Genomic DNA, 27,787 nt, shown 5'->3' with positions numbered 1-27,787 from the left:
ATAGATGCACTCGTGATTTTTAAATTTGTTAAATTTATCGGGCACTCAGTTAGACAAAAGCCGCAAAAATCCCCGCGCGGGATCTTCATCGCAGGTCCCTCCGGTAGCTTCCGCTTACGCCCATCACCAACGGAAGTTGCTTTCTTTCCGCTGTGATCGCGTCTCGGCATTACTCGCCGAACCCCCCTCCCCTTTGTGTAAGGTAAGCTGTTTGATAATCGTCCTTTTATCGGCGCTCCGGTTAGTCATCCGTCGTATATCGAGGTGGGTACAATTTCTTCGAGCATTTGTCTTTCCGATTCGTTTCTTTTGGGTGGTCATTTTTCCATCCCCGGGCCCAAATTTATAGTTGGAAGCGAGCGGGAGCGTGCGACGTACTCCCTGTCATTGTAGTAAAATCTTGGAATTAAAGATGGCGCCTTTTCTTGCGCGTTGGTTTCGTCTCTTGGGCCGGTTGTAATCGAGAAACATCGGCCACCCTCTATGACTCTCGCCTTTTAGGCCTGGTGCGTTAGATCGAGAGATCGCTTGTGCTTCACCCCAGCCAGGAACTAATCGACAAACTAGTCTTACAGCTATACACTACTGCTTTTTTTTGTAACACCCCCCTCCATTTTTTTTAACGGGGCCTTATCTGTAAAGGGAAAAAAAATCTGGAGTATAGTCTACTCTACATTGTCTTACAGGCGAAGGCAATGATTTCTGGGTTGTTTTCCCCCCACAAGTGGCTTTGCAATGCTTGATTACATATTTTTACGGTAGTAATTAAGAATTGCTATTGCTAGCCTGAGCGTGCTGCGTAGGCTTCCTGTTTATTTGGAGGCGCTATTTTTGGATTAAATAAATCGTTTTTTTGCATCAAATTGTGTTGCTTGCTGAATAACGGAAACGTTCATAGATCGGGTGCGTTGCCCAGAGTTAAATGGAGCCTAATTCCGTAGTAAATTCCCTGAGAAATTTCACAGTGTTAAAATGCACAAGTTCTCTTTTCTCCAAGATTTCTTCCTGACTCCAGGAAGTGGGCAGAAAAGACGGAGGGAGGTGTTCCTAAGGTTTTCCGTACTGATCATGCTTTGATAGCTGATTTCAGCACGAGGAGTGAGATTTAGATTTAGCGGGGATTTGCAGATTGCTGTTGCTGAATCTGCCTACTTCAGGAAAAGATGGAAGCTGAGGTGCGCTGCATGCTGCTGAACTGGTGCTGCGGTACAGGTAGTCCTCGAGTTACGACCACAGTTGAGTCCAAGATTTACGTTGCTAAATGAAACTCATTTGTTTTTGCCCCTCATTTTACGACTTTTCTTGCCACAGCTGTTAAGTGAATCACTGCAAAAATGAGGACCCAGATTGTTGGGGGCAATGTAAATATATATATATATATATACATTGCTTATTGGTGTACACCGCTTAGAGAGTGCTTGCACTTAAAGCGGTATATAAGTCTCATAAATAATAATAATAAATAATTTGTTAAGGTGGTTTAAGTGAATTTGGCTTCCCCATTGCCTTTGCTTGTCAGAAGATCGCAAAAGGGGATTAGTGACCCCCCCCCAGGACATTTGCAACTGTCATAAATATGAACTAGTTGCCAAAGCATCTGAATTTTGATCACGTGACCATGGGGATGCTGCGGCGGTTGGTCGTAATTGGGAAAAATGGTCCTAAGCCACCTTTTTCAGTTCTGTTGTAACTTTCAACAGTCACTAAATGAACATGTTGTAAATGGAGGACTACCCGTACTTCCAACATTTGTCATGCTTTCTGCCAATACTGGGAGTTCAGTAGTTCTTAGACTTGCAAAATTGACTTGTTGGTTATCCCTGTCTTAATGTGTTGATTATTGCTTAAATCCTATGTGGGTAGAGTTTACATTTTCATATGCATTTGAAGACTTTGGTGTTTCCTATAAAGCAACATACAGGTAGTCATTGATTTATAACTGTAATTAAGACCAAGGTTTCCATTGCTAAGTAAGGTTGATTGTTGAGTTGATTAAGTGAGTTAGGCCCAAATTTACAATCTTTGTTCCATAGTGATTGTTAAGCAAATAACTTGGTTGTTTTTAAGCAAATAGCTGCAGTTGAGTGAATCTGTCTACCCCCCCCCCTTGTGATTTAGCAATCACATGACTCTAGGAAGCTGCAACCATCCTAAATATATGCTATTTGCCAAGTACCCAGATTTTGATCATGTGACCGTGGGGATACTGTGATAGTCATAAGTGTGAGGACAGATCATAAGTCATTTTATTATAACAATAATAATAATAAAGTTGGAAGGGACCTTGGAGGTCATCTAGTCCAACCCCCTGCTCAGGCAGGAAACCCTATACCATTTCAGACAAATGGCTGTTCAGTCTCTTCTTAAAAACTTCCAGTGTTGGAGCATTCACAGTTTCTGGAGTCAGGTTGTTCCACTGGTTAATTGTTCTGACTGTCAGGAAGTTTCTCCTTAGTTCTAGGTTGCTTCTTTCCTTGATTAGTTTCCACCCACTGCTTCTTCTCCTGCCTTCTGGTGCTTTGGAGAAGAGCTTGACTCCCTCTTCTTTGTGGCAGCCCCTGAGATACTGGAACACTGCTATCATGTCCCTCCTCATCCTTCTCTTCATTAAACTAGACATACCTAATTCCAGCAAGTGTTCCTTATGTGTTTTAGCCTCCAGTCCCCTAATCATCTTTGTTGCTCTTCTCTGTACTCTTTTTTTCAGTGCCACTGTAACTGGACAACAGCTAAATGAATAACTATAAGTCTGTGTACAGCAGTAGTATTTATGCTAACACAGTCATTTGGCATAATAAAAATGGATGGTTGGTAACCTGTAGCATTTTATATTGATTTCATTGTGACTGTCAGGTAGTCACTGGATGGCAGTAAAATTAAACTGGATTTCACTTCCCTGAGGTGGCTGTCTGGATTTTTGCAGCCAAGGTTTCCAACTTACGGTACTCTTTACACTTAAATCAGGATTATTCAAAATTATTGAAAATGATTAAAATCAAAATAGCAAGAACATAATTGAATCCTTGTTTGCATAAATTCAATTAAAGGTAAGAGTTGTTGTATTTGTCCTATTTAATTAGCTAGAATATATATTCTGATAAAGTGTCTCCAGGACACTTTAACCCAGTGTTTTTCAACCTGTGGGTCGGGACCCCATTTGGGGTCGAATGACCATTTCATGGGGGTCGCCAAACCACGCTGTCCGCCATTTTTTTCCCTTTTCCCTAGCTGTCCTACTCCCTCTTATTGGTGGCCACACCCACTTGGGGGTCACCACAACATAGGGAACTGTATTATGGGGTCACGGCATTAGAAAGGTTGAGAACCACTGCTTTAACCTAAAATGAAACATTATTTATTTATCAGAAGAATTTTCAAGAGAATTTTTAAAGAATGAATTAAATATTACTAGACTTTTTTTCCACGTAGTGAGATGATGGGCATATCATGTTTGCACATAATGGTAAGCCACAATATAACTTCCTGCAATCAAGGATATTGGGCAGATTCCTGAGGTGGACTACTATGCCCTCAGATATTTTGTTCTGTATCTCACCTGGCTTTTTAAGAGATTCTAGTAATACAAAGATGGCAGCATTGGCTGAAATCACCAAAATTATTCCTTTGCAGAAATGAGTTACAAAGCTCTATGCCATGGTATATCTTGGGTTACATTTATATTTGTGGTAGAATAGCTTACTGTGGTAGCCATTTTGTGAATAGGCAAGTCTCTTGTGATAGCCATTGTTGTGAGTATGCTTATCACATGCTCTCGAAGCCCCAAAGGTGCTCCTGATCCTTGTGAAATGAACTTAAATCTTGGCAGAATAACTTGGAGTAAGAGTTATAATATCATGCAATAGAAAGGGACTTGGACTAATTTATAAATGTAGATGTCTTAGTTTTGCAGATGCCTCATGGTGTGGTCATATAACACTTGACTGCTCTCTTTGAAGGGTTAGAGGTCACCGTGGCTTGTAATGTTTTGTTTGTTTGTGCTCTGCAGTATACTGATAAATGTTGGGGGTTTCCTTTCTAAAATGCTTTGGCTCACTTAAAGCCTTGATCTCAGTTTTCAGAGAGGGAGACCTCACCATGACCGAGAACGACGTTGACAATGAGCTGCTGGATTATGAAGATGATGAGGTGGAAAACCAAGCCGCTGGAGAAGGGGTGGATGTCCCATCTAAAAAAGACGTCAAGGGATCCTATGTCTCCATCCATAGTTCTGGCTTCCGTGATTTCCTATTGAAACCAGAACTCTTGCGTGCCATTGTTGATTGCGGCTTTGAGCACCCTTCAGAAGGTGAGTCAAGATGGCTGGTCCCGTGGGGAACGTGGGCTCGTCTGATCCCCGTGGCATCCGGTGTTAATCCTGTCCTTGTTCTCGATGCAGTACAACACGAGTGTATTCCACAAGCAATCTTGGGCATGGATGTCCTGTGCCAGGCCAAATCTGGCATGGGCAAGACTGCCGTCTTCGTTCTTGCTACGCTTCAGCAGTTGGAACCAATAACAGGACAGGTATGTGACTGAAATCCAGACTCTCCCCTCCCCCCCAAGATCAGGGGTAGGCAACCTTGGCTCTTTTATGACTCGTGGACTTCAATTCCCAGAATTCCTGAGCCACGAGTCATAAAAGAACCAAGGTTCCCTACCCCTGCCCTAGATGATAGATGGGCACAGGTGCTTGAAACCTGTGAGCTAAGAATAAGCAGGGGTGATTGGGAGAAATTACACATTATTTTTGCCCTCTTTCACAGGTTTCTGTGCTAGTGATGTGTCACACGCGTGAGCTGGCCTTCCAGATTAGTAAGGAATACGAACGGTTCTCCAAGTACATGCCCAGTGTCAAGGTGAGAGTCAGGAAGTTGTTTCTGTTCTGAATCAACAAGAATGCCCTTGTTTACCATCATGGGAGTGAGCCAAAGTCTAGATCAGTGACGGCGAACCTTTTAGAGACCCAATGCCCAAACTGCAACCCAAAACCCACTTATTTATCACCAGGTGCTGGGTGGGCATGGCAGACTCGGTGGGCGGGCCCAGGGCGGCGGGGGCCAGTCCCTTGCCATCTCCGGGGCACGGCACGAATGCCCACAGAGAGGGCTCTGAGTGCTGCCTCTGGCACGCCATAGGTTCACCACCACTGGTCTAGAGGATTATTTCTTTGTATATATTTATATGCCAACTCAGGTGATCCTAGGCAGCTCACAAAAGCCACGCGGCATGATTTTAATCCAAAACCAAAAAACCAAAACCCCACCTGGATTGCCCTTTAAAAGGCTTATTTTGTAGTGTCTTCCTTTTTAATTTCTCATAGTCTAGGGACTTTTGCCATTGAGTAGGAGGGCAGAATTTATCTGGGTGGAAAGGTAACAGACTTGCCTTAGTGAGATGGGTGGTATGGATTCTTGATAATTAAAAGAAAAAAAACATGAACCGTAAAAGAATGGGTGATAGTGGATTGAGCCTGAAGCTGGGTTGGTGTAGTTCCTGCAAAGCCAATGTTATTCTATACCAGTGATGGCGAACCTTTTATTATTATTTATTTTTATTATTTATGAGACTTATATACCGCTTTATGTGCAAGCACTCTCTAAGCGGTGTACACCAGTAAGCAATGTATATACATATATTTACATTGCCCCCAACAATCTGGGTCCTCATTTTACCTACTTCGGAAGGATGGAAGGCTGAGTCAACCTTGAGCCGGTGAGATTTGAACTGGTGACCTGCTGAACACAGTCAGCTAAAGTGGCCTGCAGTACTGCACTCTAACTGCTGCACCACCTCTCTCTTTTAGAGAGTGAGTGCCCAAACTGCAACCCAAAACCCACTTATGCATTGTCGAGTGCTGGGTGGGTGTGGCTCATTGGGTGGGCGTGGCTGCAGTGATAACAGCAGACTGTGTGGGACTAAAAAGTTCAATCAATCAATTCCAACTTTGCAAGATCTTTTTTTTCCGCGAGAAGTTGAAATTGATTGATTGAACCTTTTTTTCTTTTTTGCACATGGTCGCGGAGGCCTAAAGCAAAAAGGTTTTATAAAACCCAGCTGAAGGCATAGGACTGGGGCGACAGCGCGCGTGCCCACAGAGAGGGCTCTGAGTGCCGTCTCTGGCACCCGTGCCATAGGTTTGCCACCACTGTTCTATAGGGTGTGGACTACAGCAAGGGAGCAGCTATACTCAACTACCGTAACTTCTGCATTGTCTTCAAGAGCAGCCCTCAGCAGAACAGATTGCGGTGTCCAAGTGCACATTAAGGAGACATTACTGTTACATAGTCACCCAGTCTAGAAAAAGCTGCATTGTATAGCTCTTAGCACAATTACCGTGTGCTGTTCGGCCAGAAGGCGTAAGTCCTGAAGGACCCAAATTGTTAACCTCCTGTTCCAACAGTAGTATTAGCCTATCCAGAGTTGAAGAAACATTCCAGAAGCTGATGGATTCTAAACAAGCAGCACCTCCCTCTTGCTATGATCCATCCTCTGTCCCATCTCTTCTATTCTCTAGGCCAGTGGTTTTCAATCTTTTGTCTGTCGAGCCCTAGGGAGGGGGCGATGCAATGTTGTTGCAGGTGGTCTCCAAAGGCTTGAATTAGTGCTCTTTAAATTGAGTTAAGTCTTGAGGGACCATGGCCACAAAATGTATTTAAAAGAGGTCTGTGGTAAAGAAAAGTTTGAGAACCACTGCTTTAGGCACTGGGGCAAGACCAAACGTGCTCTAAAGCAAACAAATATTGGTCTAAGATTCATAGATGGCTGGAAAAGATGACGAAAATACAGATAGAATTTAAACTAGAATTGTTTTTGCTAGGAATATTAGGATCTAAAGAGAATGAATACTTAATATTACACGTTTTAACAGTTGCAAGAATAGTATTTGCCCAATTTTGGAAAAATAAAAATTTACCATCTGACCAGATTATAATCATTAAAATTTTAGATTGCGCAGAAATGGATAGATTAACTTTAGAGATCAAAGAGAAAGAAGATTCAATTCATTTTAAAACTTGGGAAAAAAATTATCAATGGTTAGTAATACGATAGAGGGAGAAAGGATTGTGAAATTAAATAGAATGAAATATATGTTTTAATTAAGCGTTATTTTTATGTTATCAATACAGTTATTAGTGATTTTAAGGATTAAGGATTATAATTAGTATTAGTTTGCACTTTATTAATTATGGTTATGTAGTTAGAGGAATCATAGTCAGTTATTAATCTTTAGGCTGATGATTATTTTTAACTTCATTTATTATTTGTATTATATACACTATGTTTATTCAATATGTATACACAGATGGTAGTTTGCTTGCAAAAACATGGGATTGTTGGGGGTAACCCCATCATCGTACTTACCCGTACCCCATTCCTAATCCCTTACCTTTACCCTTTCCACACTCGTTCCGACTCTATCCTTCCCTTACCTGTATAAAATCTAATAAAATGTTTAAAAAATGTATTTAAAAGAGGTCTGTGGTAAAGAAAAGTTTGAGAACCACTGCTTTAGGCACTGGGGCAAGACCAAACATCTCTTTCTTGGCCTGGAACAGATATATACAAATAGGAAAGGATTGAAAAGTTTCCTTGGGCTGTGTCAGATGTAGCATAATATTCTGCTTATTACCACCCCTGGAAACTCAGGTGGTTGCTAAGCAAACTCTAGCAACCATGCCAGACAATATTCCTTCATTCTTCCCTCCCATAGGTGGCAGTGTTCTTTGGGGGCCTGTCCATCAAGAAGGATGAAGAGGTTCTGAAGAAGAACTGCCCCCATATTGTGGTGGGGACCCCGGGCCGCATCCTGGCTTTGGCCCGCAACAAGAGCCTTAACCTCAAACATATCAAGCATTTCATCCTGGACGAATGTGACAAAATGCTTGAGCAGCTTGGTGAGTGTAGAGCAGGGGTGTCAAACTCAATTTCATTAAGGGCTGCATCAGCATTGCAGTTGCCCTCGGGGGAGGGTGCCAGGGTGGGTGCGGCCTATTGGGTGGGTGTGAAGGGAGTGGGTGTGGTCTACTGGGTGGGCATGGTCAGTCTACATTGTTTGCGTCAATTGTGCCTGTGGGGGCCTGGGCAGGAGTGGGACGGATCTGAGGGTCTCTGGCAGAAGGGGGTGGGACCGGGGCAAGCGCCAAGGCATAGTCCACTGGAGGAGCCTCACTGTTCCTCTCAGGCCATGTGGGGGGGGGGGCTGGATGGTGGTGTGGGCTGCCCGGAGCCCTGGGCAGCAGAGGTCAAATGCCCAGCCTGGCCCTCGAGCACCCGTGGCACCAAGCCCAGCCCCACTTCCCCAAGGGGGGGCCCAGCTGCACTTACCTCCTCCTCAAGTCTGCTGTGCTTGCTCTCTTTAGCCAGGTTGTTCATGATGGGTACCGGGGCAAAGTCAGAGGGAGACTGAATGCATTTCAGCATAGATGGCTACCACAAAATTGTACATTGGCCTGGGCCAAGGCCAAGGCAGTGGGGGCCGTTCCCTCACTGTTTCCAGGATGGCTTCGCGGGCCACATGATACCACTTTGCGGGCCGCATCCGGCCCATGGGCCTTGTGTTTGACATGTCTGCTGTAGAGGGTATTCTGGAATAGAAAGAAAAGTTAGAGCTTTATAGGAGCCAAAAATCTCCCTTGTGCCCTTTATAGACCGAGTTTGTATGAAGGCAAGGAAGAATCGGAAGATTCTCCCTTCTTGTCAGGCCACTAGCCATTAATGGGGATATTTGCTGACTTTGGCTGCTTCTCTTTTAAAATTGAGGTAATTCTGTATCTTTCAATATGATCTGTAGTGAAACTAAAACATACATTTCTTAATAGCAGTTGCACTTAGACATATACGGTTTCGTAATGCTTTACAACAATCTCTGAGCGGTTTACAAGAGTCAGCATATTGCCCCCTTGCCCCCCCCCAAACAATCTGGGTCCTCATATTACCGACCTCTAAAGCAGTGGTTCTCAACCTTTTTAATGCCGCAACCCCCAACCAGTCGTAAGTCGAGGACTACTCAACTGGTGCAGGACCGTTTGCAGAATGGGACTTTTGGCGGGCTCAGCAGGTCAGAGACAGCCTGGACAATTCCTATTGGCTTTCAAAAGCCAATAGAATAAAAGGGAGGAGCACAGCTAAGGAAAAGGGGGAAAAGGTGGACTGTGTTGTTTGGCGACCCCCGTGAAATGGTCGTTCGACCCCAAATGGGGTCCCGACCCACAAGTTGAGAACCACTGCTCTAAAGGATGGAAGGCTGAGTCAACCTTGAGCCATTCAGGATCGAACTCCTGGCAGTGGGGCAGAGTTAGCCTGCAATACTGCATTCTACCCATTGCGCCACCACAGTTCCTTTTTTCCCAAGGCTTTGAGATGCGTGGTATGTTTAACCCAAGTCAACGATTGTTAACCTGTTGGTTGTCCTTTTTCTCTCTCTCCCCCCCCCCGCCCGCCTCCCCTAGATATGCGTCGAGATGTCCAGGAGATCTTCCGCATGACCCTGCATGAAAAGCAGGTCATGATGTTCAGTGCTACTCTCGGCAAGGAAATCCGCCCCGTGTGCCGCAAATTCATGCAAGACGTAATTAAAACCCTTCTACCTTCTTTATCCACCTGGCCGGTCAGCCTACCTCTCTCCCTCCCTCTCCCCCGTCCAGGGAAGGAGAAGGGGGCCGGCACGGAGAACACGACCACTGTCTACAGTTCACTGGGCTGCACCCTTGCTGCCCCTCACCTAGCCAGTTCTGCTAAGGCATCCGTAGGAGACATACTTTCCGGAAGATCATTCGGGTTACTCTTAAGAGCCTCTTTGCACACACGAGCAACAGCACTTCTCCCACTAGGGTCAAAACAGCACTTCTGCTCCGATCTTGTTTTTGCCCCTCTGGCACACTTGTCTTAGAGATCATCTACATCTTAATTCAGGGCGGATCCATCCCAGAAGGATCCTCTTTATGCTTTACCCACCTGGCAAGTGGCGCAACATTGGCAGCGCTCCCTTGCTGCCTTAGTTCCCTCCCTCCTGCGTGGAATTTGCCTGCTTGGGTCAGCACCGTGCACAGAAGATCCCGGCCCACACACGCACCCACGTTCAGAAGATCCTGGCCCACACACCCCCAGGCAAGTGGTGGCCTTTTTTTTCTCTCACCCCCCCCTTGCCCCCCCTGCATTATCCTGATACACGCATTACGCACAAGACACAACCGCGGCCTGTACGTTGCTGTTCCTGCCCTTCTTGCCCTGCCCCTCCCTGCCCACGCATTCTGGAGACCTGCGGCGAAGGACTCCCCGAGGGATCCGAACAGTTGGAGGCTGCCCAGTGGAGCGGACGCCTGGTGACCCGGAGGAGACGTTTTATCCTTTTTTTGGAACTGGCAAAAAAAACAAAAAAAAAACCGTTGTGCCGTTTTATTTTCTGTTACCCTCTATTCTCCTTCTCCCCCCCCCCCCCGTGCCATGTGGAAAAGGGATTTGTTTGAGAGCTGCCACAGTGGGAGGGCAATAATCTTAGACATTTTCCTCAAATTCCGAGGCAGAAAAGTTACTCTTTAGAGCAGGGGTGGTGGGGAGCCGTGGCCCTTTTGTGACTTGTGGACTTCAGCTCCCCGGCTCGGGAATTCTGGGAGTTGAAACCCACAAGATGTCGTTTTTCCCCCACCTCTGCTTTAAAGAGTGTGTTAATAAGAATGTTAATTCACTCTGGAAAGAGTTGGCCAGGGACCTTTGTGTCCAAAGCCAGGCGATTTACTGGTCTTGATTACGAGCAGATCAGCAGTGATTGATGTCTCCTGCTCTTGTATGGAAGGAAAGGAATGGCACCGCCTTTTCTTTTGTTGCCCAAGTCTTGTTTACCTCCTTTAGGCCAAGCAGGTTTTGAGAATGGCAGCGAACTAAAATGTAAGCTTCTGCATGGTTAAATGTCGTAGGAAAGTGACTGGTAGTCATGATAGTTAAGGTAGCTGGAGTACGTAAGTAAACCCCTTTTTTCCCCTACAAGTGGGTGTTCGCCGTTTTCTTTTTTTAAATTTCAGGTAGTGAAAAGGGGAAACGTACTGAGAAAGACTGCAGAGTTTGACTCAAAAATTCTTTTAAGGCAGTGTTTCTCAACCCTGACAATTTTAAGGCATGTGGACTTCAACTCCCAGAATTCCACAGCCAGCATTGCTGGCTGTGGAATTCTGGGAGTTGAAGTCCACATGCCTTAAAATTGTCAAGGTTGAGAAATACTGTTTTAAGGCAACTATATATATATATAAAGATGAAAGAATGTTTTGCAGGATAATAAATACTTGGCTGAGAGAGGAGAATGCTGCTTCCCAGTGTGCATTGCTTACACGCATTTGGGCTTTTTTTTCGAGTGTTCTTGTTGGAAGGAGTTAGCCAGGGTTGGTTTCCTGGACCCATTCTAAGGGGCAGGACCCGTCGTCTCTGGTAGGGAGGGGGACAGTTGCTCCTGTGCAGATCTGCGCTTCTTGTCCTTCCCCCTTCCCTGTCCCCTCCAAGCCCAGGTCGGTCTTACCCTTGGTCTAACTGGCCCTGGATTTGCTTCTCAGCCTATGGAGATCTTCGTGGATGACGAGACCAAGCTGACGCTGCACGGTCTGCAGCAGTATTATGTCAAACTGAAAGACAACGAGAAGAACCGCAAGCTGTTTGACCTGCTTGATGTGCTGGAGTTCAACCAGGTGCTTTCTGGAAATAGAGCCTGTGGTGGGGGTGGGGGGAGTGGTGGATGCGGGAGAGGCCAGAGCTGGCTAAATCCAGTGCAGGTAGCCCTGTAGGAACACCTTACCCCCAGAAATCGTGGGCGCTCCATCACTGGAGATTTTTAAAAAGACTAGACATTCACCTGTCTGTGACGGTATAGGTTCTCCTGCTTGAGCAGGAGGCTGGATTGGAAGACCTCCAAGGTCCCTTCTAGCTTCTATTCTACTCTACTCTACTTTATTCTACTCTATATTCTATTCTATTGTACTGTAGTCTGTCCTATTCTGTTTCACTATTCTATTCTACTCTACTCTACTCTACATTCTATTCTACTGTACTGTACTCTGTCTTATTCTGTTCCACTATTCTACTCTATTCTATATTCTATTCTACTGTACTGTACTCTGTTCTATTCTGTTCCACTACTCTGTTCTATTCTGTTCCACTATTCTACTCTACTGTACTCTGTTCCACTATTCTGTTCTATTCTATTCTAAACTTATAACCCATTTGTTTAGCCAGCATTGAAAGTTATAATGGCACTGGGAAAAAAGTCATCTGGTCCTCATGCTTAACAACCGTTATAGTATCTCCACGGTCATGTGATCAAAACTCGGGGCACTTGGCAATCAGCCTGTCCAGGTAGTCCTCGACTTAACGACAGTTCGTTTAGTGACTGTCCAAAGTTACAGTGGCATCGAACAAAGTGACATGTGATTATTATTTTTTTCCACACTTTGCGTGCATTATGGTGTTCCCCAAGGTCACGGGATCAAAACGTGCCCTCTTGGCAACTGACTCGTATTTATGACGATTGCAGCCTCCCGCGGGTCGTGCAATCGGCTTTTGCGACGTCCCGACAAAGTCCATAGGGACGCCAGGTTCACTTAACAACCGTGTTACTAATTTAACAACTGCAGTGGTTCACTTAACAACTATAGTAAGAAAGGTTGTAAAATGAGGCGAAAGTCACTTAAATGTTTCACTTTGAACAGGGGTCCACAAACTTGGCCACTTTAAGACTTGTGGACTTCAACGCCTAGAATTCCCCAGCCAACCATTGCTGGCTGGGGAATTCTGGGAGTTGAAGTCCACAAGTCTTAAAAGTGGCCATGTTTGAGGGCCCCTGACTTAGAAAATTGAAACTTTGGGCTTAATTGTTCAAAGTCAACGACTGCCTGTATTGCAGCGTCCCTATATCATGTGATCCATTCGTGATCTTCCCAGCCTGCTTCCAACAAGCAAAGTTAATTGGGGAAACCAGAGTAGCTTAACAGCGGCGTGATTCACTTAACAACGGCAGTGATTTGCTTAACCGAGGCACAACTCATAAAAGCGGGTTTGATTCATTTAATAGCCATCGGCTAAGCAAGGAAAATTCTGACCCCGGTTGTGATCATAAGTCAAGAATTTCTGTTCATCTTTAAAGACAATTTGAGGTTCTTAATTGAACGCCGGGAGTTGGCCGATTCTGCTACAACTGTCGCATCTAAATTTTGGGCAAAAAAAAAAAAAGTAGCCTTGTCAAGACATGAGGTTTGCTTACATTGCTCTGAAGAGTAAAAGCTAAATGCCACTTTTGACAAACTCCGGAGTTGTCAGAGAGGCTTCCACACAATATAACTGAGCAAGGTTCACTGGTGTTCCTTATGAACTAGTGGGGTTGACTGTTCTCTTCCTTTGCCTAGGTGGTCATCTTTGTGAAGTCTGTGCAGCGTTGCATAGCTCTGGCCCAGCTCTTGGTGGAGCAGAACTTCCCAGCCATTGCCATCCATAGAGGCATGCCCCAGGAAGAGAGGTGAGGTTGTGGCGGGAAGGGGTTGTGAGTGCAGCTCCCTGCGGGGGTTCTCTTGCTGTGATGAATTTGCTCAGACTAGAGTCTCTGACTTCTTCGCTGATGATGCTTTAAGCCCTGAGCAATGGCCCCTGCAGTAGCTGTTGTAAATTCTCTTGCCAAAAAAGTTGATTTGTAGGAGATTTGACAAAGAAAGGGCCATCCTGGGAAAGAAAGCAATTTCTCATCTGAAATGTTTAGAAATAACTTGCTGTTTTAGCATACATTGCTTTTCAAATGTGCGTCGAGATGAGCAGTGTTAGATCCTGAATGTCCGGGGGGGGGGGTTGGAATCCACATTTTTAAGAAGTCTGGAATGTTGCATTTTCCGCTTTGGGGAGGCGGTTTGATGGTTTCCAGAAGTAGGTGCTCTGAACCAGAAGCAGATTGAGGTGTTCCACAGGTAGCCTGCTCCTGAAACAAGTGTTTTGTGTGGAATGCCATATCTGGGAAATTTCAGATCACCTCCAGAATATTCATAAATACTGAAGCTTTCCAGAGGAGATTTGAGATATTCCATTCTCAAATTAATGACTTTTACGCACCCTGCATTGTGCATGTGTGTAGAAAGAAGAAACGTCTCTGTGGGTTAGATCCCAGTAATGGAAGTTGAATATCTTATGAAGCAAGGGTTTAAAACAGTGGTTCTCAACCTTTTTAATGCCGCGACCCCCAACTGGTCGTAAGTCGAGGACTACTCAACTGGTGCAGCACTGTTTGCAGAATGGGACTTTTGGCGGGCTCAGCAGGGCAGAGACAGCCTGGATAATTCCTATTGGCGTTTGAAAGCCAATAGAATTAGACTCTATTCAAGAGAGACTATTCTTTCTATTGGCCTTCAAAAGCCAATAGAATAAAAGGGAGTAGCACAGCTAAGGAAAAGGGGGAAAAAATGGCGGACTGCATTGTTTGGCGACCCCAGTGAAATGGTCGTTCGACCCCAAATGGGGTCCTGACCCACAGGTTGAGAACCACTGGTTTAAAAAATGTAACCTGTGGATGGGGCATCACCAATATCACCATGATGGCACAGTGGTTAGAATGCTGTACTGCAGGCTACTTCTGCTGACTGCCATCTGCCAGCAGTTTGGCAGTTCGAGTTTCACCTGTTCACAGTTGACTCAGCCTTCCATCCTTCTGAGGTCGGTAAAATGAGGACCCAGGTTGTTGGAGGGGGCATTATGCTGACTCTGTAAACTGCTTAGAGAGGGCTGTGAAGCACTATAGAAGTCTAAGTGCTATTGCTATTGAACGGATGGGCCAAAAAAGTCCTATTTTAATTTTTTAGTTGGGAGAAGCTTAAGAGGCCAATAGGTTTCTTGTGAAGGTTATAGATAGCATTTCGCCTTATAAAAGATCTGGTGAATCTCAAATTGGGCTCCTGGTTCCACCTACTTTTTCAGCCTAGGCTTTGGAATGTCTCCCAAAGACCAACATAGCGTTCAAAATAATTTGATAAATAAAATAAAAATTAAAAATAAATAAATAAATGACAGACGTCCTCTGTCTCTGTTCTATGGCTGAAGTTTCATGGTGAAGAACATTACCATGTATTTGCTGTCTCGCAGATTGTCACGGTACCAGCAGTTCAAGGATTTCCAGCGTCGTATCTTGGTAGCCACCAATCTGTTTGGTCGTGGCATGGATATTGAGCGGGTCAACATTGCTTTCAACTATGATATGCCAGAGGATTCAGACACTTATTTGCACCGGGTAAGCCGAACTATCCAAAAACGCAACCTCCCAATTTCCTAGGACTGGGTGCCCAAATTGGGATGAAGACAAAAGTCCAAGGTGTAGTTGCAATGATGAATTGCTCAGACTAGAGTCTCTGACTTTTTCTGATGTCTCTTCAAGCCCTGAGTAAGTGCCCTTGGTTGAAACCACTTTGTTTTTAGTCCTCTACTGTCCTTTGCGGGTTTGAAATCCTATTTGGGGGTTCCTGTGCAATAATCCAGACCCATCTTCCCATTTCTGGATTCCAGGTGGCTCGTGCCGGTCGCTTTGGCACAAAGGGCCTGGCAATCACTTTCGTGTCAGATGAGAATGATGCTAAGATCCTAAATGAGGTGCAGGACCGCTTCGAAGTGAACATCAGTGAACTGCCTGATGAAATTGATATCTCCTCCTACAGTGAGTGTGTCTTATTGTGCTTTAGCTCAGCCCACCCCATCCTCACAAAAATAAGTATGCCAGAAGGAGAATGTGGGGCGAAACCCATGGCTGATGCATAATAGTATTGGCTGCTAAACATTTTGCAGAGTGGAACCTTATATTTTCCAGATGAAAATGGAAAGTTGATGTTAATAAATACAATACAAATATTCCCACTTTTGCCTATATAGAAGAGCCACCTTCAGTATACAGATAGTCCTTGACTTATGATCACAATTGAGGGCAACATTTATGTTGCTAAGCGAGACAGTTAAGTGAATTCTGCCTCATTTTACAACCTTTCTTGTCCACAGTGAAGTGAATCGTGGCAGTTATTAACCTGGTGCTTAAGTGAATCTGGCTTCCCCATTGACTTTGCTTGTCAGAATGTCGCAAAAGATGATCACATGATCCTGAGACACGGCAGCCGTCAGAAATATGAGCCGATTGCCCAGTGTCTGAATTTTCAGTCTGACCATGGGGATGCTTCAACAGTCATAAGTGTGAAAAATAATCATAAGTCACTTTTTTCGGGGCTGTTGTAACTTTGAATGGTCCCTAAACAAACTCATAAGTTAAGGCAGTGGTTCTCAACCTGTGGGTCGGGACCCCATTTGGGGTCGAACGACCATTTCACGGGGGTCGCCAAACAATGCAGCCCGCCATTTTTTCCCCCTTTTCCTTAGCTGTGCTACTCCCTTTTATTCTATTGGCTTTTGAAAGCCAATAGAATAGACTCTCTTGAATAGAGTCTAATTCTATTGGCTTTCAAAAGCCAATAGGAATTGTCCAGGCTGTCTCTGCCCTGCTGAGCCCGCCAAAAGTCCCATTCTGCAAATGGTGCTGCACCAGTTGAGTAGTCCTCAACTTACGACCGGTTGAGTAGTCCTCAGCTTACGATTGGTTGGGGGTCGCGACATTAAAAAGGTTGAGAACCACTGAGTTAAGGACTACCCATAGTCTCTTCAAAGCTTGGTTTAATTGTAAGGCTTACTTACATTCTAGTAATTTAATACTGTGGTTGGTGGATGAAAGAAGACGCCCTGTTGCATGTTGGTTCTTTAGCCGATTTTTTTGTTAATTTTAATCTTGACATTTATCATTTTAATGTTTTACATTATGCCTCTCGATTGATAGATGGGTGATATATACATTTAATAAACAAATGAAATAAACCAAGTTATTACTCCAGAGAAACATTTTTATGGCTTTTATCCACTTTATAAACGGGGAACAGAATGGCATTTGGCTTTGAGCGAACATAAGGAAGTTGAGATATCTTCGGGAGAGACATTGCAAAATGAGCGAGCGTAGGAAAGTGGGAATTGGATTTGTTTTGCTATAATGATGGGCCTTTTTCATTTAGTCAGGAACTTGCCCTGTTCTGCCTGACGCCTCTTCTTTTTTTTTTTTTTCCTCTTTTTCTTTTTCAGTTGAACAGACCCGATAAAAGGAGGCTTGCCTCTCCACGTTGACCTTGGTTTTAATTCCTGACCTCTGCCACTTTCCTGAAACTTCACATTTAATTTCACCTGATGGAGAAAGAAGTGACTGACTGTCTGGAATACGAACCCACCCCCAGTCCTGTGGCAGGGACAGAAGAGCATCTGTCACTTAACTAACGTGTAGTGGAAATGAGGCTGATCACAGCAAACCTCCATTGCTCAACGGGGGAGAGAGAGAGCCCTTGGGGTGGAAGTCTCATTGCTCGACCCGCACCAAGACGGAAGGAGCCACCCTCCTGTTGATGATGCTTTTACAAGAGACTTGATTTTTTTTCAGACGGATGTTCACTGCCTGCCTACCAGCAAGTTTTGGGGAGGAATTCCTCATGTTGCATTGCTCCACTGTGTTCTCCACTCAGCACCTCATCTTCCCCACTGCTCTTGACAGGAAATCACAAAAGAAAAGGGGGGAGGGAGCTGAGGTGGGGGTTGCTCTTAACGAATTTGTGGCATTCAAAAATGGTGTTTTTGTTTTAAATGGGGTGACTTCCTGGAATGGGAGAAACTAAGAAAACAAGCTTCCTTTTGTACACGCTCTCTCATACCATTTTAAACTCCACTTTATTTTTATTTTATTTTTTCTCCCCTCCCCTGCGTATTCCTCATGGTTTTCCACTTTGTCTGCATGTTAACATTACTTCCATCCCTGCTGGTATCTTCTGGCGGGTAAACTAGTAGTGAAAGCTAGTCATGTTTTAGCTGTGGCTTGTTCTCTCTCTCTCTCTCCCTCCCTCCCTCTGAGACCCTCTTAATTCTTATTTTTGGTAATAAAGGAGCCCAGCTCTTAAGGGTGACTGATTAAACTAGTCTTGTGAATAAACGTTTTGCTGATGTGTCATTTATTTTTTGTAGGACTGTGCTCCATTGTGCCTGTGATGTATTTATTCAGGTGGACGTAAAACCAGTAGTAAGACAGAGGACTAAGTTCAAAATTGGGTCGTCGCTTGTACGCCAAAGCCTGAGCGATTATAACTGGCCTTGTAATGGTAAATACTTGATTAATCACAGCTAAGGGATGATGTGACTGGATGGCGTGATTCATCTGGGCCCTGTACTGGTAGTCTTTGCCTTACGACCTTAATTGGAGCCTGTTCTTCACGGGTTGTATTTACAGTAGTCATTAAGCAAATCATCCTGGTTATTAAATGAACCCTGGTCATTAATGGCTTGCTATGGATTGCAATTTTGCCAAAACCTGGAAGTGCCAATTTTCAATAAAGCATTCGTGAAGTATAGTCATGGGACTACAGGACACTGGAAATTATAAATGTGACCATGTTGCAGAGTGCCTGGAATCTGGTCACGTCACCATCGGGGAGGGGGGGCAATTGTCAAAACTGAGTCATAAGTAGCCCCAAGGTAAGTGGTTGTAACTTCATGTAACCAGTCATAAATCAATTCCCTGTAGAGAGGCCTAATTTAATGGAATGTGTGAGATGACCAGTTTTATTTGGTGGTGGTTGTTACAAAGTCGTATCCGACCCATCGCGACCCCATGGATAACGTTCCTCCAGGCCTTCCTGTCCTCCACCATCTTCTGGAATCCCTTTAAGCTCACTCCTACTGCTTCAGTTACTCCATCCAGCCACCTCATTCTCTATCATCCCATTCTTCTATTGCCCTCAGTCTTTCCAGGATAGGATTTTGTGTCTGGTGAGAACATCTTCGTAAAGGTGACCCTTAATCCTCTCCCAGTTGAAGCTTGTCTGCCACATTTAAGAACTAACCTTTTGTTGAAAGTTCTCTTGTGTACAGTAAAAGATTAACAAAAGACACACCACAGGGTTGCAAAAGGCCGGAAGAAAGCTGCAATAGCAACAGCTGTTGTCTTCTCCCTATATTTTCTGCCTATACAGCAGCTCAGTTACAGGTAGTTGCCAGGGACCACAATTGACCCAAAATTTCTGTTGTTACGTGAGACATTGGTTAAGTTTTGTCCCATTTTACAATCTTTCTTGCTACGGCTGTTAGGTGAATCACTGTAGTTGATAAGTTAGTAACCTGGTTAAAGGAATCTGGCTTCCCCGTTGACTTTGCTTGTCAGAAGGTCACAAAAAAGTGATCACATGACCTTGGGACATGGCAAAAATCATAAATATGAACCAGTTGCTAAACATCTTGAGTTTTGTTCACATGATCTTGGAGATGCTGCAAAGGTCATAACCGAAAAAGTGCCTTCACATTTTTCAGTCCTGTTATAACTAAATGAACTATTTGTTGTAAGTTAACTACCTGTAATGCAGGCCCATGTTTGTAGTTGCCTGCAAGTTCCCTGGGTGCTTTAAACAGCTCTAAAAGTTATTAATCTGATATGCTGCCATGTTTAAGTTGGAAGTCTGCAATTAAGAGTGAGCAAACTGGGAATTTGCAAATCCTTAGATTCTCAACCTTTCTAATGCCGTGACCCCATAATACAGTTCCCCATGTTGTGGTGACCCCCAAGTGGGTGTGGCCACCAATAAGAGGGAGTAGGACAGCTAGGGAAAAGGGAAAAAAATGGCGGACAGCATGGTTTGGTGACCCCTGTGAAATGGTCATTCGACCCCAAATGGGGTCCCGACCCACAGGTTGAGAACCACTGCCTTAGACGCTGCCTTGCTATGTTAGCTGCTGGCTTCCTTGCATATTTATAAGCTTAGGGGAGAGACATTTAAGAAAAACCAGTCTTGCTTGTTAATGAAGCATTTTCCAAATCCCCTTCCATTTAACAGTGAAAAAAATCTTAGTGATCATTGTTGAAATGAAATCACTTCCTGCCATCACATATGAGGATAAAATCTATGTTGTAGCCTCACCCAGATCATCTTGGCGGAAACATAATCATGCCATTAATCATCACCAGCTGAAATAAAGCTTATCGGTGAAGAAAACAACCACTTATACATCCCCAATAGACAAGCATACATTATTTTTGTGTCCTAAACACACAGTCTAACTCGGGTAGGCAACCCTGGCTCTTTTGTGACTCGTGGACTTCAACTCCCAGAATTCCTGAGCCAGCATGGCTCAGCTTGGAAACATCTCCCTTTCCCCTCAGCATGGCTGGCTCAGGAATTCTGGGAGTTGAAGTCCACGAGTCATAAAAGAGCCAAGGTTGCCTACCCCTGGTCTAACTGATGCAGTTCGTGTTTCAGGGTTTTTTCCCTTTAAGAAGAGCTTGTGGTTGAGCTCGAGAGAGGCGTTGAGAAGGCTAATGCAGTGTTTCTCAACCTTGACAATTTTAAGGCATGTGGACTTCAACTCCCAGAATTCCACAGCCAGCAATTGCTGGCTGTGGAATTCTGGGAGTTGAAGTCCACATGCCTTAAAATTGTCAAGGTTGAGAAACACTGGGCTAATGTAACTTGAGTCTCATCCCTATTGATACTTTAAAGTCGGAGTCTGATCTGGAAGCCGGATACTTCCGCCTGGTAGCCAGGTTACCATACCTGCCTGCTTGCTTTTGGAGATACTGTAAACCTCAAAAGGTTTTCCTGCACGGGAGAGCCATTCATGCAGCACCTGTGATGGAAAGGCCCTTTCAAAACATTGTTTTTCGAACTTGGCCATTTTAAACCTAGATCCCAAACTCCAGTTGGCTGGAGAATTCTGGAACTTGAAAGTCTACCCAGCTTAAAGTCGCCAAGTTTGAAAAACGACCCCCTCTTTCTCTCTCAGAAACTAATCTTTTTTTTTTTCTTCAATCCCTAAAAAACCTATTTGTTCATTCTTTGCATTTGTATTATTAATCTACGCAACCGATAGCAATCATTCATAGTTGAACACAGGGGGAGTCAACCTTGGCTCTTTTATGACTCGTGGACTTCAATTCCCAGAATTCCTGAGCCAGCTTAGCTGGCTCAGGAATTCTGGGAATTGAAGTCCACGAGTCATAAAAGAGCCAAGGTTGACTATCCCTGGTTTAACACGTGCCTGTGGGTTTTTTTTTTTTTTAGTTTTTTCAACCTATATTTGAAACTTTGGCAACCACGGGGGAGGGGGCTTGATCCTAAAAAAAAAGCAATTCCAACTGTTTTGACAACGCGCTTTCATCGCCGCCCTTGAGAAAAACTCCCCTTCCTTGAAGACCCCCCACTCATCCCCTCCTCCCTTTGATTAGTTGGCGGTTAAGCAGGATCTTTTTCTGCTGCCCTGGACAATTTCGGCTGGGTCCGAATTTTATTTTTTTCTAGGGCGCCTCGAAAGGAGAGCCCAGCTAGGAGGTCGGGAGAAAGCAGAGGATCGGAAAAGAGCGACGCTCGTTGTTGCTAGGCCGAAGTACATCGTGCATCTCCGTCAAGGGCGCAAGCCAGAAACGCAACCCCACAAAACACACACACACACACATACACACACTAGTCCGAAGTACATCGTGCATCTCCGTCAAGGGCGCAAGCCACAAACGCAGCCCCACAAACACACACACACACACACACACACTAGTCCGAAGTACATCGTGCATCTCCGTCAAGGGCGCAAGCCACAAACGCAGCCCCACAAAACACACACACACACACACACACACACACTAGTCCGAAGTACATCGTGCATCTCCGTCAAGGGCGCAAGCCACAAACGCAGCCCCACAAAACACATACACACACACACACAATCAGGCCGATCTCGCCTCTCCGCTCGTCCCCGCCTCTCGCTTCGCAGCCCTCCCAAACTGCAAGCAGCTGCCGGTTGGGAACTGCAGCAAGCGAGGGAAATCCGCAAGCCGCTTGCAGAGCGCCCGGTTGGGGGGAAAAAGGCTCTGCGCCTTTCCGAATCCAGAGATTCCCGCTCCCGGGCTTCCTCTTCGACCTTGCCGGCCTTCTGCGCTTGATCGGAAACCTGCGATCCCCGGAGCGCGCCCAGCCCACCCTGCCAGATCCCCGATCGCTCCGCTTCCTGCGCCGGCCAGATCCAGAGCCTTTCCCGCCTCCCCTCCCCCCCCCAAAGCCTCCACCTCTTCGGGTGGCGCCTTTCCCAATCCGGTCCGGCCAGAAAAGCCAAAGAAGGAGGGAGCTCGTCTTCCCTCTCCTCCTCGCGCCTCCCCCTCTGCGTCGAGGGCTGGGCCGCTTCTGCCTCTTTCTTTCGTTTCTCTCGCTCTTTCTCTCCTTTCCTCCGGGGCTTGGCGAGTCCCGAGATTCCCGGGACTGGCTCCCGGCTTTCCCCTTCGCTTTTGCTGCTGCCACTGGGCGCATCAGGAAGCGCCGAGAAGGAGGCGAGGTTGCAAATTGCAAAGCTTCTCCCCCTCCCCGCCGCCGCCGCCCCAGTTTAGAAAGAAAGAGGGGGCCCCTCTCCCCCCCCCTTGAGAAGCAGAGTAAGCCCGGCGCGCCGCGGACGCGGGATCCGAAGGAGAAAAGTTGCTCGGGAACCCTTTGCGCGCAAGTGCGCGCTCCCGCCCGGCTGTGAGTGTTTGTGTGTGTCGATCAGGTGGGTCACAATACGATGCGGCCTCTTCTGGGGGGGGGGGGGATGTAGTGGATTGGGAGGGCGGAGGGGGTCAGTCTATTTGGGGGGGTGGGCGTGATCGAGGGTGCTTCGAGGGGTCTCGATCGTTTGATTCGATTCGATTCGTGGACCCAGGAAAGGGAGGTTGTTCCTTACAAGTTTGAATTGCGGGGAGAGGGAGGGGGGAATTGGAGAGGGGAGGCCAGAAACGGCCCCTCCGCCAAAGCTTGCTCGGGATGGGCAATTCAGGCCTGAAAAGGCAGTTCCAGCAAGTGCAGGATGCTATAAATAGATCATATAAAATCAGTCCGCCAGCACCCCCCACCCCACCCCCTTTTCCTTCATTGCTGAGCTGGATGCCTGTCTGAAACATTTTCTGCACTTGAAGTTTGGTATGCACATTGCAGGTAGGTTTTTTAAAATAATAATAATAATAATAACAACAACAACAACAAATAGAAATAGAAAGACTGGCAAAAGCAAGCAAGGGTAGTACTCAAGGTGTGGTCTTACTAAGGCTTTATAGAGTGGTATTAGTACTTCATGTTTTAATAATAATTATTATTATTATTATTATTATTATTTGGGATTGCACCCAATAACAATAGTCATAGGCGCCTTGGGTGCAATCCCAAAACAACTGGAGCACCACTTGAACACCATTGGCATTGACAAATTCGCTATTAGTCAATTGCAAAAGGCAGCCTTACTAGGAACTGCTTCCATCCTGCGACGATATCTGTAATACCATCAAACATTCACATCTGCCTATCCCAGGTCCTGGGCAAGGACTCGATAGGTAGACAAAATGCCAAATCCAGTCTGAACATCTGGCTGACTGTGCGATGATCCATAATTAATAATAATAATAACAACAACAACATCCACATCTGCCTATCCCAGGTCCTGGGTAAGGACTCGATAGGTAGACAAAATGCCAAATCCAGTCTGAACATCTGGCTGACTGTGCGATGATCCATAATTAATAATAATAATAACAACAACAACATCCACATCTGCCTATCCCAGGTCCTGGGTAAGGACTCGATAGGTAGACAAAATGCCAAATCCAGTCTGAATATCTGGCTGACTGCGATGATCCATAATTATAATAATAATAATAATAATAATACTTTGCAGAAGCCTGCAGGGATGGTTGCCTAGCTGGGCATATCCATCACAGACATATATAGACAATTGCTGCAGACTAGATTTTTTTTTCCCCCTCCATTTGAAAGGCCCACAATAGAAATAAGGAGTGCTTTGGAACAGATCTCATTGACCAGCTCTTTGTGCACCTTCAGGTAATGTTAAAATGATAAGGTAAGCATTGCAGCTCAGGTTTACTTATTTTAATTTACGTAGCTGCCTCGCTCTTGTAAGCAACTCTCCAATTTGGCCTCTTCGAAATTCCTTTCTGTGTGAAGTGGCTCTAAAATTCCTTTCTAGATGAGGTTGCTCTAGCAAAGCTTTTCCCTGTTGTTCAGGAAGAAATTAACAGCTGAAATTGACCAAAAGAGCTGAGGTGGAAGAGAGCAAAGTTCAGAGAGCCATCACTCTTTGTTAGCTTGGCTCTCAAAACATGCCGGTGCTATCTGATAATTGAAGTGATGTTTTGCGGTGGCTGTTTGCAGAGATACAGATATGAAAAACTATAAAATGGTGAGCCGAAAACTCAAGTGAAAGAGTTCAAGGTGAGCAAGGAGTTTTATAAATAGGTGAGATATCCCTTTGGATAAATATTTAAGGCAGCATTACTCAGTCTTGGCAACTTTAAGATTTGGACGTCAACTCCCAGAATTCCCTAGCCAGTGTGCACTTCAACCTCCAGAATTCTGCAGTCAGCATGCTGACTTGGGAATTCTGGGAGTTGAACTCCACATATCTTAAACTTGCCAAGGTTGAGAACCACTGGTTGAAGGAATACTTGCAGTGAGATCCCAAAGAGTCTTTTCCCTAATTTTAATGTAAGGGTGCACTTGGCAGGTTCTCCCTGGCAAAGAGAAAAGAATTTGCATCTGTTTGGAGCAGTGTTTCTCAACTTTGGTAACTTTAAGATCCAGCTTAAAGACTTCCAACTCTCAGAATTCTGGGAACTTGACTGGCTGGCTGAGCAATTCTGGGAACTGAAATCCACAGAGACTTGAGAAGCCCTGGCTTAGAAATAAATACTGCTTTTGTTATCTTTTCATGCATTCTCCTCTCCACTACCACCAAATTAGAGGTAGCTAAAATATACAACTGTTTCCCTTAGGGTAAATTCTATTTATCTCAGTGGGAGTTATTTTTGAATAAGGATGAGCACTCAAAATTTCACAAGCAGTTGTTATAGTTGTTACTCTTTCGGAATGGCGTTCTTGCATTTTAAGGATTGAAGCAATGGTTGGGGCAATCCAGTGATGCACAGCAAGACAGATTAAGCCTAAGATAAAAAAACAAACAGGTTTTGACTTGATTTCTTATGCTGTGAGATACTCCTTTGTGCCGTCAATCTTTAGCTCTCTATGTTCATGTCATATTTTGAGTTCACACCATTCCAAAAGAGTTATTCTGTCCCAAATTCAGCCTTTAATTATAAGGAAGAAAAAATTTGCAGACATAAAATAGCTTCTACAATTTTGGAACAACTTAGAAGTGGTGCTGAGTTCCCACAGGTGGCTAAATCATCGGGATTGTTAAACTATAATTTCTTGAGCAAATCATAGTAGCCAAATTTGCTTCTAATGCTAAATCAAAATAGATGGATTTACAGGCTATGTTAAATCAAAATCAAGACATCACATTAGGATTCAGTGGGAAAGGAGAAGAGCAAATATGCAAAATCAGCAAATCAACATGTAGGTTAAATTCTGAAAAATTAAAATACAGAAAAAAGACAGGAAGACAAATTCTTAATTCCAGACTTAGCCTAATCGCCCCTTTTTCTGTAAGGGGAAAATGTAATTTCATTATTTTTTGGGGGGGGGGAATAAGTGTGGGAATATTTGAACATTCTTCCCCCCTTCAAAATGTTTCTACTATTCAGAGATTAGGCTAAATAATTATCGAATTACAAGGTCTGTGTTCCTGTCCCTTTTTCTGTATCTCGGTGAATTCATAAATTCAACTCATAACCTGCATTCTGTAATGCATCCCAGGAAACACTAGATAAAATGGAAAGCTGACTGAGTAAATTGGATAGAAAAGAATTGATATGGGATGAGTGAAAAATGTATGGATTGGTTTTCAATATGCAGAATATTATAAAATATATTTGCCCTCACATCAAACTTGTTGGAGTAAGTCATTATTATTCCTGTTGTTGCAGCCCAAAGTAAAATAATGGGTCACAATAATTTAAGTGAATGTTTTTATTTTCACTAACTGCTTTCAGAGAACCAGTTGTGCCCACTATCCCATCACTTTTAAAATGTCAAAAACTCATTTAAGGTTTTCTCTTATATGTTTCTTAAAGTCGAGTCCAGTGGTTCTCAACCTTGGCAAACTTAAAAGATGACTGGACTTCAACCCTCAGAATTCCCCAGCTAGTATGAGCTGGTTGTGGAATTCTGGGAGTCAAAGTCCACCCATTTTAAGTTGCCAAGATTGAGAAACAATTGTTAAGTCCTTGCCACAACCCAACTCTTCCTCCCTTGCTCTCTTTTAGGCCATTAGTTCATCGATTTAAAACTGCCTCCTCAATGTTAGAAGGAGTCAAAAGCCCACTTTTGACTGGAATTAGCATGGAGTGATATTTTGGAGCTCCCGAATGATGGAGATACTGTGGGTTCTTTTTCCTATTGAAGCAACAATGTGCTTTAGTGTAAAAAACACAGAGGAGAAATTACTGTCTCCTGTTTTGTCCAGTTTGTCCGTAATGCTAGAACAGTGGTTCTCAACCTGTGGGTCGGGACCCCATTTGGGGTCGAACGACCATTTTATGGGGGTCGCCAAACAACGCAGTCTGCCATTTTTTTCCCCCTTTTCCTTAGCTGTGCTACTCCCTTTTATTCTATTGGCTTTTGAAAGCCAATAGGAATTGTCCAGGCTGTCTCTGCCCTGCTGAGCCCGCCAAAAGTCCCATTCTGTAAACGGTGCTGCACCAGTTGAGTAGTCCTCGACTTACGACTGGTTGGGGGTCGCAGCATTAAAAAGGTTGAGAACCACTGTGCTAGAAGAAGTTGTGTGATGTGGCAATCTGTTCTACTCGCCCTTAAGTAAAGTGCTACCCACCATCTCTATTTTTCCTGAACAGAGAAAATTATATTCCTGACAGCCAATATCCGGAATGACGGTAAGCCTGGAGGACCCTTAATTTATGGGCAAGCTTAATTGTGATTAGTTGAAGAATGAGTCAGCAACCTCAAGATTTGAAATACTACAAATCAAACTGAAAGTAGACACAGAGAAGACCACCAAGATAATCAGCATTCTTTGCAGTGGGGAGTCCTTTTGGGGAACATTTTCAGCCAAATTGACTCTTGGTCCTCACTTTTTACATTGTTGGTAAAATACCCATCCTGGGCTGGAGGCCTTCCTTGGTGATAAGCAGGATTTATTCCCTGTGCAATGTTCTTCTTAAACCGAGCCAAGTCGTGGCTCCCTAGACTGTCCTGGTGGAAAGGAAAGCAGGACTTCAACCAGGAGGAGATTTTGAAGGAAAAACCAGAGGTTTCTGTGAAATGCACGTTGCCTCCCAAGACAAGATGGTGGAGTGGCCGCCGTCTTTTGGAAATTATTGGATGGGGCCAAAGTTCAGCTGCTGGAGGGCACTCACTGTGTGCTGGAATACCTCAATATGTTGCACCTCACAAGCCATCAGTGGAGTCTCCAGAGCACTTCCAGATTTGCTTCAACTTCACTCGACACCTCTTTGATTTGTGCGTGGTGACACTGCTCTGTGCATCTTCTCCGGCTTTCCGGTTGGTTTTGGATATCTTGGGATTTGGAGGACCCTTGAAGGTTTGGCTCCATGGTTTGGCCTGTTTCTTGGTCAGCACCTATGGGATGTACTTGGTTCTTTGGCTGGTCCAGGAGTATCTGTTGCAATTTGCCTGCCTTTATGGATTTTTACAGACCCTGGTTTTGTGGGTCAGCATCCAGGCTGGATCGTTAGAGTCTCAAGAGGACAAACAAGCTGATGGGCTTGATGCAGATCGAGAAGAAGAACAGAAGAACAGTCATCAGCAAGAATCACCACTAT

At 44.7% G+C, this 27,787-nt stretch overlaps 2 protein-coding genes and 1 non-coding gene across 4 annotated transcripts; all 3 read left to right on the top strand.

Annotated features, from left to right (window-relative positions):
• The first annotated feature begins 61 nt into the window (after window positions 1–61).
• DDX39B (DExD-box helicase 39B) lies at window positions 62–18,007 on the top strand. 2 transcript variants are annotated; one of them, XM_039346354.1, is made up of 11 exons: window positions 62–202; window positions 4,073–4,306; window positions 4,397–4,524; window positions 4,764–4,856; window positions 7,712–7,895; window positions 9,450–9,568; window positions 11,541–11,672; window positions 13,383–13,492; window positions 15,097–15,241; window positions 15,514–15,661; window positions 17,116–18,007. In XM_039346354.1, the coding sequence occupies exons 2-11, from the start codon at window positions 4,096–4,098 to the stop codon at window positions 17,130–17,132; spliced, it is 1,287 nt and encodes a 428-aa protein (XP_039202288.1). In that variant the 5' UTR covers window positions 62–202; window positions 4,073–4,095; the 3' UTR covers window positions 17,133–18,007. The 2 variants fall into 2 exon arrangements, with proteins under 2 accessions (XP_039202288.1, XP_039202289.1); XM_039346355.1 differs by having other exon boundaries at window positions 117–264.
• LOC120309291 lies at window positions 15,330–15,394 on the top strand. The gene has a single exon (XR_005557051.1). It is a non-coding gene; the product is annotated as a small nucleolar RNA SNORD52 (small nucleolar RNA).
• LOC120309271 lies at window positions 17,792–27,154 on the top strand. Its single transcript, XM_039346331.1, has 4 exons — window positions 17,792–17,853; window positions 18,040–18,094; window positions 21,610–22,587; window positions 26,840–27,154. The coding sequence occupies exons 1-3, from the start codon at window positions 17,792–17,794 to the stop codon at window positions 22,564–22,566; spliced, it is 1,074 nt and encodes a 357-aa protein (XP_039202265.1). The 3' UTR covers window positions 22,567–22,587; window positions 26,840–27,154.
• Window positions 27,155–27,787: the final 633 nt, after the last annotated feature.

Source organism: Crotalus tigris, unplaced genomic scaffold (genome assembly GCF_016545835.1).
Source record: "Crotalus tigris isolate CLP2741 ecotype Arizona unplaced genomic scaffold, ASM1654583v1 scf7180000017989.1554031673:749699, whole genome shotgun sequence".
Classification (NCBI taxonomy): domain Eukaryota; kingdom Metazoa; phylum Chordata; class Lepidosauria; order Squamata; family Viperidae; genus Crotalus; species Crotalus tigris.
Note: the sequence above shows the minus strand (reverse complement) of the source record. Positions and strands in the feature narration are given on the sequence as shown.